The 14,528-nt window shown below is 40.6% G+C and overlaps 4 protein-coding genes across 5 annotated transcripts; 2 read left to right on the plus strand and 2 right to left on the minus strand.

The window, feature by feature from the left end:
• The first annotated feature begins 1,297 nt into the window (after positions 1-1,297).
• On the plus strand, positions 1,298-2,032 carry LOC117791169 (pupal cuticle protein Edg-91). The gene is made up of 2 exons (XM_034630847.1): positions 1,298-1,387; positions 1,450-2,032. Exons 1-2 carry the CDS (start codon positions 1,370-1,372, stop codon positions 1,921-1,923), a joined length of 492 nt encoding a protein of 163 aa, XP_034486738.1. The 5' UTR covers positions 1,298-1,369; the 3' UTR covers positions 1,924-2,032.
• A 1,164-nt stretch (positions 2,033-3,196) lies between these two features.
• LOC117791954 lies at positions 3,197-4,171 on the minus strand. The gene is made up of 2 exons (XM_034631896.1): positions 3,401-4,171; positions 3,197-3,347 (listed from the first exon to the last, which is right to left on the minus strand). Exons 1-2 carry the CDS (start codon positions 4,169-4,171, stop codon positions 3,207-3,209), a joined length of 912 nt encoding a protein of 303 aa, XP_034487787.1. The 3' UTR covers positions 3,197-3,206.
• A 660-nt stretch (positions 4,172-4,831) lies between these two features.
• On the minus strand, positions 4,832-7,393 carry LOC117792305 (adenosine 3'-phospho 5'-phosphosulfate transporter 1). Of its 2 annotated transcripts, XM_034632377.1 has the most exons (5): positions 7,247-7,393; positions 6,859-7,075; positions 5,746-6,802; positions 5,372-5,497; positions 5,141-5,311 (listed from the first exon to the last, which is right to left on the minus strand). In XM_034632377.1, the coding sequence occupies exons 2-5, from the start codon at positions 6,903-6,905 to the stop codon at positions 5,141-5,143; spliced, it is 1,401 nt and encodes a 466-aa protein (XP_034488268.1). In that variant the 5' UTR covers positions 6,906-7,075; positions 7,247-7,393. The 2 variants fall into 2 exon arrangements, with proteins under 2 accessions (XP_034488267.1, XP_034488268.1); XM_034632376.1 differs by having other exon boundaries at positions 4,832-5,311; positions 6,859-7,393.
• Positions 7,394-7,851: 458 nt separating this feature from the next.
• Positions 7,852-11,161, plus strand: LOC117790882 (uncharacterized protein DDB_G0287625). The gene is made up of 6 exons (XM_034630490.1): positions 7,852-8,134; positions 8,537-8,882; positions 9,299-9,417; positions 9,611-10,234; positions 10,295-10,647; positions 10,785-11,161. The coding sequence occupies exons 2-6, from the start codon at positions 8,673-8,675 to the stop codon at positions 10,883-10,885; spliced, it is 1,407 nt and encodes a 468-aa protein (XP_034486381.1). The 5' UTR covers positions 7,852-8,134; positions 8,537-8,672; the 3' UTR covers positions 10,886-11,161.
• Positions 11,162-14,528: the final 3,367 nt, after the last annotated feature.

Genomic DNA, 14,528 nt, shown 5'->3' on the forward strand with positions numbered 1-14,528 from the left:
GACCAACGAAAGTGAAGGTATTACTAAGAGTATAGAATAGACACAAAGAGATAGAGAAGATAATATATATACATTAAGTGCTGGGTTTTTGGTAGTAGACAAATCAAATCATATACAACGCATCGTTAGATCTGCAGCAAAAGCAACTCGCAACTGAGAGAAGCAAATAACAAGTGCTAATGAGACAACTGAATGCTGGTCGAAGTTGTTGACGAGGTTTCCGGCAGCTCCGCCTATGCTTCGTTGCACGTTCTGTGTAAAGTTTGTTGCCTAAGTCTTTTGTCTAAGCACTTTGTTATTTTATTGCTGCTTGTTGTAAATACTCTTACTCTTCTGAGCCCAATGCTAACTATGATCAAAAAATTTAGAAGTTCACAATAAATGCCTTATTGACAATAGATTACTCCAATTTTTAATGGGATCAGGGTAAAAAAAAATGCTTGGATGTAAATAAAATATCAATCAAATAAAAATTAAAGAAGAGTTGCTGCAATACTAATACCATAAAATAATTCAAATAAACTTAATTTTATATATTTATGTAAAAATCTTTGTTGCAACTAGAATGAAAGATTGAGTCTGAATAAATAAATAAATAAAAAATTATGCTAATAAGTATAAAATACATAAGGTGCATAGGTTTAAGAATCTTGTTCATAAATATAGAGCAAAAGAGCTGTAATCAATCAATCACAATTAAATAAACAACAATATTATTGAGAATATAAGAAAAAGGAAACCCTTTACTCTGAATGACTATCGTAAATCTTTAAGCTAAAAATAAAAAACCACAAAAACTGGTAAAAAGGGAAAATTGAAAATACAAAAACTGGTTACTGAGATAATGGGATTTACAAGGGTATGCAAGCATCGGTTTGGTTGTAGATTCTGATGTACGATCGCTCAAGTGATTATTTTTATTGGGTTTTTGAGATCTTGATCTTCCACAGCCGCGGCATGGCAATCGTCTTAACCCTCAACCGATTATACTTATATACTCGCATATGCTCATTTTGACAATCGACGAAAATTAACGCATTCTGAGGCCCGTTGCCCAGTCAGGCATTGTCTACTGAGGGGGTATTCCATGATTTCGTCACTAACTGGTTCTGGTTTCAACTTCAGCTTCAGCTTCAGCTTCAGCCTCAGTTTCATTTTCTTGTTTGTTCTGCAATTTGCGTAGAATTTACTTGGCGATGCGTAGCGCGTAGTTTGCTTCTTATGGTTGCTCATTGGGTATATTGGGTATACTCGACATTCAGCGGGTATATAAATGACAAGCACTCGACAATTGCAATTTAGTTTCGTTATCGAATCGGTGCGCGGCACATCCACAAATTTAAATCCATCAATTTATCTCGAAGTTCTTATGGCGCGCTTTTGTTGTGTACGTTTTGGTGGTGGTGTCACTTCTTGATGCACTTGCTCATCGCTTCTTTTTCTTTGCAGCTGTTGGTCCTATTGGCGGTGGCCGGCTATGGAGCTGCTGCCCCGGCACCTGGCAAGGCCGAGGGACGCTCCTTTGGACTACTCGGCGGTGGCTTTGGAGGTGGTCTTGGACTCAGCGCTGGAGTGGGCTTAAATGCGGGCCTCTACAGTGGTTTCGGTGGTGGTGGTGGACACGGCTACGGTGGTGGCTATTATCCTGGTGGCGGCTACTATCCTGGCGGTGGTCATTACCATGGAGGTCATGGCTACGGAGGTGGACATGGATATGGACATGGCCATGGAGGTGGTTACTATCCCGGCGGCGGTTATGGCGGTGGCTATGGACACCATCCAGGTGGCGGTTTCTACCCCGGTGGTGGCTACAACAGCCACGGTGGATCATATGGCGGCCACTACAGTCAATCCCAGTCGCAGTATTCCAACAACTACTACAATGGTGGTTATGGCGGTGGCGGCGGCTTCTTTGGCCGATAATCCTAGCACAGTGTGATCATTTTTAACTCTAAGTTAGCTCATGTTATTTGTACTGAAAATCCAGATTGTAAAACACTCGGAAAATATAAAAAAAAAGTTATAAACCAGACAACATGTGAAGTACAAAATTCCCCTACAAAATCCGGTTGCTCTTGTTTATGTGGATCTGTTGTCCTTGTCATTGTGCTTTCTGTTGTATTTGTTGTAGCTGTCTTCGTCTTCTTCATTTTAATGCGCAAAACGCGACGTGCATAAATTTAATGGGCCAAAATGAGATATCTGTTTAGTACGTGCATGACTAAGATCTCGAGCAGGAACATTCTTCGCAATTATTCTTCACACTTAGGAGCGATAAAGCATCATACTGGTAATTTATGCATGTGCTCATTTCATCTAAGTATGGGGAATCTCAAATGATTATTACTTAATTTTATATCTTTTTTTTAATTGTAATTTCATTTTATTAATTATGTAAGAATATTTCTACTCTTACTATTTATAAGATCAATTTACAATATATCATTATATTTTTATAGATAGCGTTAGTCCTCTAAATTTTTAAAGTTCTTTGCCCCATAGACAGATCATGTAAAATATTAGTTAATTTATTCTCAGCTAGACATTTTTGTTTTTCTAGAATTTTATATCGATGGACATGTGGAAGTTACTCCGAGCTCATTATTTAAAACCAGGGAATCAAACCGAAACAAATATGTTGTTGTTTTAACTTACCGGAACCGAAACCGTAACCTGTATTTGTTTCGGTTTGATTCTTTGATTTTATCGCGATTAACCTAACTTCAATTTAAAGTTGTTTTAAATAGAAAGCAAAATTAGCAAAATGATATAGATACAAAAAACAACAAATAGTTTTTGAAAAGTGTACCGAAAGCGAACCGGTAAAAACGTATTGGTTTTCGGTTCTTATAAATAAATTTATTTCGGTTACGGTTTCGGTTCCGGTACTCAAATTGAAACGGTTAGTTTCGGTTAACGGTTTGGTACTGGTTCCGATATTGTTCCCTGTTTAAAACTAATGAATTTCTTCGATTTAATAGTTTAATTCCAGTAACTTTTGAAAAAATCACATAACTATTTATTTTGATGAGTTTTACGATTTTTCCCAAAATCTTTGTTTAAAAATCATTTAAGAAGAAAAATTTTTTAATTTTTTCTTAATTTCTATATATTTTAGCATAAGCTCGATTTATAATCATCGTTCGTTCTTAGAGCTAGATACATTTAAATTTAATTCGATTAATTTGCTAATCTCGTCCAGTTGCTTATCCATAGCTGCTGCGATGATCCCTCGAGCGATAGGCTCCTGTTTGGTAGACCGGTTGCACTTGACCCGTCAGCTGTTGTATGATTCCATTAACTGTTGTGGCGACTCCACCCACAAGCTGTGCTGGAGTCACTGGTGGCTATAAAAGAAGAATTGTGAGCAAGGATCGAAAGATTACTTTAATCGAGTTACCGCTCCGGCCGAGTCGTAGTAGACGCGATTTGGAACAGGTCGACGGACTGGAGTAGGATTATAGTTGGGATCAACGGCAGGATCACTCTGCAAATCGTTAGCAGCAGATGCTGGACGCAAGGGAAAGGGATCAGATAGTGGCACAGTGGCCGCCAGACTGTTCTGTAATATGCCGGGTGCAAAGAGCGATAACCAAGTGGCGAATGGTGCATAGGGACGCACAGGCACTGGCACCGGCAATGGGGCAACTGGCGCTATGGGATCGGACAGCAAGCCGCCGCCTAAACCACCCAGGCCACCTAATCCGCCACCACCGAAACCACCATAGCCGCGACAACCACCGCCACCACCACCAGGATACACATTGTACACATTCAAGTCGAACAAGAAGCGTCCCTGCTCCACGGGATCCTTCTGTCCACCGGCATCTCGTCCAAAGGGTATGCAAGGTCGGCCATAGCCATAGGAAGAAGCAGCTGCCGCCGCATACGGTCGATACAGTTTCTTCAGCTTCTTCTTGAGCAGCAGAGTTCTCGTGTCGCCCGCATTGCCATTAAGATCATCCAATTCCTGATTCTGTGCACCAGCAAATTTGGCATTCTCTTGATCCGATTTATTGCTGCTCTGTCGACTGTAACGACTGCTCTGTGTGTTGTAGTTGTATCCCGAAGACGGCGACCGACGCCGTGAATAATCGTAATCGTAGTAACCACGTGGAGCAGCTGCACAACAACCAAGTGCGCCGATCAACAGCAGCCAGATGAACTGCATCTTTAAAGGACTCTTTTTGTTAGCTTTTCGACTCACTTCCCGACACTTCTGACTCTGCGACGCGTTGGCAACGGACTATGCAGCCAGCGTGTTGCACGCCCCAATTTATCACCTCTGCAAATGCGCAAAAAAACAACATATATAAACTAACGAAAATTGCTAACAACTGGCAAATTTGCTGTTTTTCCCTTAGAAGGCAAGCGATTGCATAATGCCCTTTTTTTATTGGCTTGAATTTTTCCAGCGCATTCACATTGTTTTGTTTTTTGATAAATATGTTAATTTAAGCCACCCACGCACCACATCGTCATCATCATCATTATGATCATGATAGTTTCGCCCACATGACACACTGAAAACATGTTACAACAAGCGACTCTTGTGCATTGACCTGTGTCTAATAATGATGCCAACCAGCCAGCCGTAGGGAGCTCCAACTTGACGCATTTGGCAGTGGCTAAAAAGCCAAAACTAAATGTTGCCAAAAATAATAACAGTTATGTGGGTCAATGTCGACGTCGACTGCGCTGGGAGCAAGCTTCATTCATTATCTACCTAAGTCAAGTGAGAAGCCTAAACAACTTGTGTCTTACAAATATTTTAACTTAAAGTGACAATTTTCATAAGTTAACGAATAATATTAATTTATTTTTACTTTGCATTACATTCATATCAAGTTGCAAGAATATTTGCTGCTGATATGTATTTTAATAAATATTTTGTTATAATTTAAATATATTATTCTTTAAGCACACATACAAACATTTTTCAAGCCTCAGGACTTTCGTTAAAACTACTTTTAAACTTAGAACTACAAAACAAATGTGTACAATTAAAAATAGTTGGTTTTGATGCTAAAATCGCAATTATCAGACTAACATAGCAGCTGCCTAGCTGTGTATTTTATTCGAAATTGGAACTGTGCGTCATAGTTTTGAGCATGATCATCACATATATTCCAACTTACAACTATACAGCAGTCTTGGGCTTGTTGGCCTCGGCACGCTTGCGTTTCGCCCTCAAGCGCTGATTGCAATACACGCGCAAAAAGATGGCCACAAAAACGATGAGCACACCAAAGATGCCCAGCACCGAAATGCTGTGTTGATAGATGAAACAGGAAAGCATTATGGCAGCGGCCTGTGAAAGTGAATAACAAATGAATAAGTTCACAATTCATGGGTATTGTGAGATACTCACCTGTCGCAGCGTCATGATGATGGTAAACACAACTGGTCCGAACACATCAATTGTGTGGTAAATAAACAATTGCCCAACCGCCGAGCATATGGATAGAATAACCATGTCGAAGACGAACTTTGGATGCTATAAATTAAACAAATATTTTAGTATGTATATAAAATAAACATTTGGTTAATGACTAAACACTTTACTAGCTGCATTGCTGTTTATGTAGTTTGGAAATCCCCTTCTAAATACATTAGCACATTCAAGTAAGTAAATATATATACCGTAGAATATTTAGCCAGCACATTCTTAGTATCCGACAAGGTATTTCCCATAATATCTATTTGCAAACTAAGGAGTTGCCCCAACATTCTCTAGTAACTCACCTCTGTGGCAAATGCCACCGAGTCCATAAAACCGCCCTGCATGGACAGTGATGCGCCAGTGAAGATGGACGAGAATAGATTGACGCCACACATCATTTGAAGCGAGGTCATGCCATAGCTCTTGAAAAGCGAACCCTGCCAATTGGCTGTAAAACTGTCGAAGACCATGTACATGGAAAGCAGAAAAATACCCGTCAAGGTTGTTACACCACTCGCTTTGCTGTTCTCGGAGGAGCCACTCATAAAGAATATCATGCCCAGGGAGATGAGCAGTGCTGTGAGATATTCATAGGACTCGTATTTGGCTTTCGACATAATCTTGCCCATCAACATGACTGGTATAATCTTGCAGGACTTGGCCAGCACCTGGGTTGGGAAGTTGACAAATTTGAGAGCCTCATATTGGAACCAAGCGCTCATGATATTCGAGAAGGAGGCAAAGGAATACTTGTAGAGAGGCGCACGATGACGAGATGTAGCGGGTTGCCACTGTAGATAGACGAGCGCCACAAAGAAGGCCAGCAGGCGATTGGCAAAGACCAGGAATTGCGAGTCCTTAAACTTGGCACTTTCTCCAGCGAAATTGTAGTAATGCTGGGTCATGACCTTTTCCTGCAGCACTCCCCAAGTGAGATAGGAAACCATGAGACCGCCAAAGCACCAGAACAGCTGCACTGCCTCCTGGGAACTGGTGCGTTTACTTGGACGATCCCGTTCCGTTGTCCCGCTGCTGCTCCCACTAACGTGAATAACATCCACAGCTTCATAGCTTGAATTCCCAGTGATGCACATGTTGACGGCCGTGTGCAGAAATGTTTTGTTGCCACGTTCGAGATAATTGGTGCGTTGCACATACTTGTAGATAAGATAGCCGGGCACGAAAACACAACTGTAGCCAAAGCAATTGACCAGCAACTTGAGCAGCCATGCATAATCCTTGGACTGTGCCTCCACCAGCTGTGACAGCGTTACATCCAGCGAATAGCTGCCTCCGAGTGAAATGCGCAACAGGTCCGAAAAGAAATGTATCACTAGCAGGCTGACAACTATAAAGGAGCTGCAGGAAAACAGACACATTAGAATATGACAATGTAACCATTTCCTTCAGTTTACCATATTATCAGCTCCGGTCCACGGTTTCCCATCTTGTAAACGTACATGTGGCAGCTTCTGGCTGTGTGTTCTGTACTGTTTTTGGTTCAAGTTTGAACTTCGAAGAGAATTTGCTGACTCGTCCAAATGCCGATGTTAATTTAGTTGCCAAAAAATAATCACGCCCCGAGCGTTTAGCCGGTTAAGTCAAGTGTCATAGGTTCAATAACCGCGAAAACTAGTTTTCGAATGCGATAAGCAATAGCACCACAACAACAATAAATTCTGAAGACTTTTGTTTATACATTAATATGCACATACATACATATGTTTGTATGTACAACCATATGTTTTTGGAAGTTTGTTTACATAGCCAAGCGTCGCGTGCCGTGATGGTGTTTGTTCTTACTTGATGAGAAATTAAGCTGATTGCTGGCACAGCCGTACTCGTGCCGGCTGTGCAAATATTATACGTAAGTCATATTTAAGACGATGAAAAACTGCAAGCAAAAATAAATTTAGACGCTTTCCAAGCCAGAAACAGCTATTGTTCCCCTAAAAAATTAGGAACACTGGTGTGGAAACACTGTTTGGCCCAGAGGCTGCCAGCCGGTCCAAAGGTTGCCACCCTGCAAAATTTTCAATCTGGCGGCAAGTACCATTTTAAGTACAATGCCAAAAATGACAGCACTGACGGTAAAACTGCCAGCACTAATAAAAATTGAAAATTTAAAATGCAAAAAAGTTAATAAAAATTAATAAATTTGATGAAAGTCTTAAATTCGATCAATTAGAGGTAAACAGAGAAGTTACAAAATTAATTTTAAAAAAATATATATATTATTAAAAAAATCGACAAAGATAAAAAATTATAGCTTAAATATTGAGAAAATTTAAAAAAATTTACATACATTCCGTATACATTTTTCCTGAGATGTACCTAGTTTTTTTTGGGTAAAAATAGTCGAGACAGCTCGAACATTTTTACTGGATGGGCAACCTTCGGCTTATCGATATGTCGATTAAAATTCGCAGCTCAACAAGCCTGTACTTTTTGCATTTTGCGTTCTTTGTGAAAACTGTCAGAAAAAATAGTGTTTTTACATATTAAAACCTATTAAAGCTATCCGTAAAAAGTAGAAAAACTATATTAACCTTGCAAATAACACTTTAAAAGTGAATAAAGCAACCTGCAAAGCGTCAAAACTAGTAAAAGTGCCCACTGAAAAATTGTGAAATTCAGCACAGTTTCTTCGCATCGGAAGAACAATAAAACTAACAAGAGGAGGACCTCGATGTAAGTAAAGCCAGAAATTATTAGTTATTAAACTGTATTAAAGTTAATTTAATGATATATGCACTTCGGCATGTATGTATCTGATTATGAGTCAACTCTTGTTGCTGTGGCAACTGTGTGTGTGTGTGTGAGTGTGTATATATAATTAGAATATATGTATTTTCATTTGCTCCATGAACTCATTTCTAAATCTGTTCAAAGATGTTTTATGTATACATAGGTACACGAATTTTATTACCGTACTTGGCGAGTGACAGCTGTCGCGCTGATTATTAATCCCTTTTTATGGTACGAATATTTCCCGCCATCTGCTAATTGTCTACCTGTCTGCAAATTATTTTGTTACCTAGAATGCACTTACTTTCGTATATAACTAACCGACTTTTCTGCTATTGATTACAGTTGCAAACGAAGTTTCAACGCACACACAGTTCAAAACTGTGACAAAGACAAAGTCTGCAAAAGGAAATCATATACACAAAAAAATAAATCAGTGCAAATCTTCATTTAACATATCAAAGAAAACATTTTTATTGAAATGGTGCAGACTGGAATATCGCTGAACGAGCGTTTCACTCAAATGCAATCTCGCCAACAATCGGCACCGACACCGACTCGCGGACGTCGCAGTCGCTCCCAGAGTCGCAGTCGCCGCATTGTGGATGCAGCATCATCGGTCGCCAATACTCGCCTGCTGCAGGAGTTCAAAAGGAAGCACACCGTCCAGACGGCCCTGAAATTGAAGCGCGTATGTGTCCATAAACAAAAAACCAAATACAAATACAACAACCAACTACTGTAATACTCTGGGATTTTGAGGCCAGCAAACTGACTGATCATAGACAAACGCAAGCGTTTGAACGTACTCCGTGCATTTCTATGTGGCTGGGCAAGACACATGGTGGCAAAGAGCAGCACAGGATAAATGCATTCTGCGTTATACAAACACTAGACACAGGCAAACTGTTTTAATAGACTGTCCTGCCCAGCCTTGACCAGACCAGATCAGCACAGACCAGCCCAGATGTAGCCCTAAATATATACCCACTTGTAGTAGACTTCTATTGTTCACACACACTGATCCGCTATCGCTTTGAGCAGCGTCTGATTCAGTTTTTAAACGCAAAACAAAAAAATCCATCACAAACCTTATGCATCTTACAGAGAAGCTTGCGGACAACTGCCAACGGCGCTGGCGCGTCTCGCGTTGGCGGCATCAAATCGCTCCGGAAGGGGCCCAGTGGAAGGGCCGGGCGCTCAACCAACGGCACTCGCCTGGCAACGTAAGCATCAACCATAAAATAAAAGTATAACAAAACCAAAAACACACATTTGTGGCTGTTGTTGACTGAATGAAACTCGAAGATTGTTCGCCAGCAGCCTTAAAATCAATGTGACAATTGCCAAAAATACTACAACATAAAACACATCTATCTTCTGCTTATTCCGCCTCTACAACTTCAAATACATAAATAGCATGCGCGCCGATTTGATTGCTAATAGTGGACGCGCACGTCGAAGCAGCAGCGGCACCCGACGATCCAGTTCGGCGGTTGGAGGACTACGCCAAAGACTGGGGCTACGTCGACCCACAGTGGGTGGCGCAGCTGAGCGGGTAGCTCAACGTCGTCGTGGTTTGCCTCGACAGCAGCAGCAGCAGCAGCGTCAACAGCAGCCTCAGCAACAACAGCTCGCCCGAGGCCGTTCACGCAGTCGTGGACGTGCCCGCTCGGTGAGTCGCGGACGCGACCAGAGCCGTGGACGCGATCAGAGTCGGGGACGCGATCAGAGTCGCACCCGTTCGCAGAGTCGTGGACGCCGGCAACAGCCGGCCAATGCGGGCAGAGGTGGTGACGGACGTGCAGCTGGCCGTGTGTCGGTGAAGCAGCGTCTGGGCGTGCGTCCAGGCGTGTCGGCAGGAGCCGGTAAAAGAGGAGCAGGTGCAGCAACCAATAAGCGACGTGGCAATCGTCGTAGCAACAGTCAAGTGCGCGGCGTTGCTGCCGGACGCATTGACAAGCGTCGCAATTCGAACCCAGCTCAGAAGGCAGTTGCAGCTGCCACTGGGGGACGTGGACGCAAAGGACGCGCACGTAACAGGTAAGTTAATGCAACAACTGATTGCGTCAGTCAATTAATTGGTATTTAACTTTGTTGTAGGTCTGCTGTACGTGCCGTTGCTGCTGCCAGTGCTGTTTCTGCTGCCACACATCGCTCACGTTCTCGCTCACGATCTCGTGGTCGTCAGGGAAATTTAGCTGCTGTTGCTGCCGCTGCTGCTTCGGGAAATGCCAGGCAAAAGGGTGCAGGCGTTGCCGGCGCACGTCGCCGTGGACGCAGCTTACAGCGCGCAGGTGGCAAAGTGGCCAGGGCTGGTAATAGAAATGGTAATACCAAGAACAACAGCAATGGCAACAACAACAACAACAAGAACAGCACAGGAGCTGGAAAGGCAAGCCAACAACAAGGTCGTCGCGGACGTAGTCGCGCTCGTGGTGGTCGACCTGCTGCAGGTAAAAGCGTTACAAGAGCATCCCATGGACTACCAGACTGGACCAGCTCAACATGGAATTAACAACATTACTAATTTGATTATAACAGCCTGCAATTAATCGTTGGCATTTTCTTGCTTCTCCCCTTATCCATCTAGGCAACCCACAACGTCAGGAAGTGAAGCGTGAGGATCTGGACAAGGAACTGGATCAGTACATGTCAACCACAAAATGTGAAATGGACTTTCTGTTGAAGTAAATCAAAGCAACCGTTGACCAAAGAGAAGCTGGGGCGAGCGAATCACCACCGTATGGCAGTTTTTTACTAATTCTTAAGTTATCTCTTAGTTACTAATTAGCTTTAAGACTCTCAACATCAAGTACCGATGCCACAGAGGTGCGTCCAATGCTCTTTAATTAATGCTAATTATGCATTATGTAAATATCTTAACATTAAGTAATAGATCTGTTCGTATATAATTACAATTGTCAATTGTATGGAGCGGAAATACACAGTTTAATTCTTGTTCAATCTTAACACTGTTTTTCTTCTCTCTCGATGTATGTATGTTGTACATTGTATAGTGAGTGTGTGTGTGTGCTCACAAAGTGCCGGAAAATGACATTTGTGTGAGTGTGTTTTTATTTGTCTAGCAAAGAAAGCAGCAAAGGAACAAATCCACTTAATCCTTGACCATCCCCTTGTGACGATTGAAGATAAATGAGTTTATTCTTTTTTTTGCTTACTTGTTTGACAAATGTACCCTGTACCCTGTACGACTGCAAGGGCGTATTCGTTTGACATGCAACTGAAATGCCACTTACACGTAATTGTTGTAAAAAACTGTTTAGCTGCTGTATTGAGTTTTTCATTGTACTTTTCATAATTTTTAACTCAATTCTCTGTTTGTTTCAAGACTGCTGCTCCGATTGAACATTTCTTATGTCTGCGATTGAATGTCCTTGCGCCAGGATCTACCTTAGCGCCATGCTTTTTGTTATTGCTTGATGGGGAAAAGGTACTGTTCGAGATTTGAGCTTGGCCGGTTGGAGAAAAGAAGATTGGCTGTATGGTTTTAATTAAATTCAGTCTGTGTGCGTTGTTGCTTCGAGTCAGCGAGAAGTAACCAAGTTAAATGGTTGTGACAACATTGTGGTTCTCATGGCTGGTAATTCAATAAGCTGCACCACTCGCTCAATCAGCCTGCAGGCGTGCCACTAAGTAGCCAAACATGTTTCGCCAATCATCTCTGAGCTGCTGCTCAATCCGATTAGTTGGGCTACAAATACGAGTTTGGTGTGGTCGCCTGTCACTAATCACCCACTTGTCGCACCACCCAACGGGTTGCCAAACCCGCCTAATTAACACAAAAAGCCCATTTGTTGCGCCTGTTAATTGCCATCATAGGAATCCCTCCACAATGCGTTATAGCTCAACTTATCGGCCTCGTGGGATGCTCGTCATTAACCCTTTTTTGCCAGTCAGCTGCTAAAAGCATTAAACAATTCAACAATTTATAAGCAATTAGCAATGTTGACGCCTGCATAATTAACGAATTATATTTTTGTGTCTACCTATCTTAGGGTATCCTTTACATTCACAAAATATTCAAAAAAAAAAGTTATTTTTATTTAATTTTTTTTTTTTATAAATGAAATTTTTTAACGGACATCATTTTGTTATTTTGTAAATTAGAGGAATTGTTTATATTTTCATAATATTCTAAGAAAAGTTTTCTGTATAGTTTATTTAAACAAATCTCAAGATATAGAGATGGTCAAGAAATTGTTTGGACAAAAGAAACATATTTTACTTTGCAAAAAATTATTTTTATTTGCTATAATTTCTCATTTAATTTATTACAGTTGCTCATTTGTCTGACAATAATAAAATAACGAAATCTATCGGGCTTAAGTGTTTTAAAATAGAAACAAATATTTAAATTTTTTATTTACTTTTACTTTTAATTACTTGTTAAATTGTATAGTATATTTAGGGCCGCTTTTTCAATGTCTATTTTAGAGGTTTGATAACTATACAATAGATATTTTGACGTAAAATGTATTGAAATCAATGTCAAATTTGAATTAATCTATTTTATAAAATTTTAGAAGACATTGAAAAGCCGAAATATTTATGTTTACATTTTACACACTTGCCATTTGTCAGATAAGAGTGAGAGAACTTCTCCCTCCAGATTGCCTTAAATTCAGGACTTCAATTTCTCGGCGTCTCCTGTGAGAGGTGCCTAATAGCTTGTGGCTTATAGCAAAAAGCTCAGTCGTTTCAGCCACTGTAGAACCAATTTGACTAATCTGTGTGTGTGTGCGCAAAGTGCCGTGATGTCTGCCCAACAGTCAAAAGGTTAAAAAGGCCAAATCCATTTTCTGTTGGTGGATTACTGAATGCCTTTACGCTAGTAGGGTAATCAAGGAACTCACTGCCGGCTTCCTTTAATCTCCTTGTAGCGGTAAAGAAAATATTAAATGTTCGGTTCGTGTATAAATTTGTGAAGTTTTTTGTGAGCATCCCGTGGCTAATTAGTGGAGAAAAGGACGAGTATTAAGACAACAGGATACTCTTATCAATTACATACATGAATGACTGCCACGACGCCAACGGCATTTCTTTGGGGCAGCTTGAAGCTTTGTGGCACGTGGGTTGTCAGCAAACAGCAGCAGTGAGTGGAAAAACAAAACAACGCCAGTGACAATGTAAACAGCAACTGACCGTCATATCGTATCGCATCACATTAAATCACACATCCGCACCGTTGCTCCCAGCCTGAAATACAATTTGCACACAGAAATACAGTTAAATCATCGGACATTTCAAGCGCGGTCAGTTCTTTAGGCAAAAGTTCAAGGATCAGCAGTCACTAGGAAAAACTTAGTTGTTTTTCATTAGCTGATACCAAAATGTATTCTTAGAATAAAAAACTTTGTTATATCTAAATCTATCAGGGGAAAATATTGCTATTTTTTGTTGCCGTTTTTACATTTAAATATTTGTATGTAAGTTACGAGTTTCCTTTTAATTTTATAACGTTTAATAAATTATATTTTTTCACGATGCATTTGGGCCGAGTATTTAAAAAATTATCGTTTTTCACTTAATCGGACTTTAACTCATTGACTAAAAGTAAATTCATTCCTCATAATTTTGCCAAAATGAAATAAGAACAGGTTAAGGATATTTACTTCCGAAACATTTAGTCGAATGTGAAAACTGGGGCAGGTTTGAATATTTATTTATTTATAACTGCTGGTGTCCGGGTAATTTTCGAATAACACTTTAAATTTTAATTAAATTTAAAATTTAAAAGAATGAAATCTGTGAACCTTGCGTAAGAAACGAAAACACATGCAATTGAAGCTTTTAAAGGCGCTTCATAAATGGCATTTGTATCGTAATCAGTCTTGGTACTCGACACTTCGCCAGGCGGAAAAGCTAATGAACCGTCAAAGTGTTGAACGGCAATCTCCTGTGCATGCGTGTGTGCGTATGTGTGTGCGAGTGTGGGTCGCATTATAAATAAGCCAAATCCGCCAGCGAATCAGGCAACAAATTGGTCCTTATGACAATGTGCGAGTGTGAACAATTGAGCGATCAGCTTTTGTTTCCTTCGTTATTTCTTTTGTATTTTTAAATTTTCGCGTCATTGTTCCAGAATATTTATCGCACGGTGTTGAAATTGCAAATGTTTTTGTGTTTTTTTTTTTGTTTTTTTTTAAGTTGGCGACGTTGGAGGCGAAGACGTAGGTGTGATATGTCAAATTGAAAGCCAAGTTGCCAGCGTGGCCATTAGCACAAGCCAAAACAAATAAACTGCAAGATATTTAAGGACTTTTTCCCTCTTATTCTCTCAGTCACTTTCTCTCGCTCTCACTCTCGCAGCAAA

Source organism: Drosophila innubila, assembly GCF_004354385.1.
Source record: "Drosophila innubila isolate TH190305 chromosome 3R unlocalized genomic scaffold, UK_Dinn_1.0 2_E_3R, whole genome shotgun sequence".
Lineage (NCBI taxonomy): Eukaryota > Metazoa > Arthropoda > Insecta > Diptera > Drosophilidae > Drosophila > Drosophila innubila.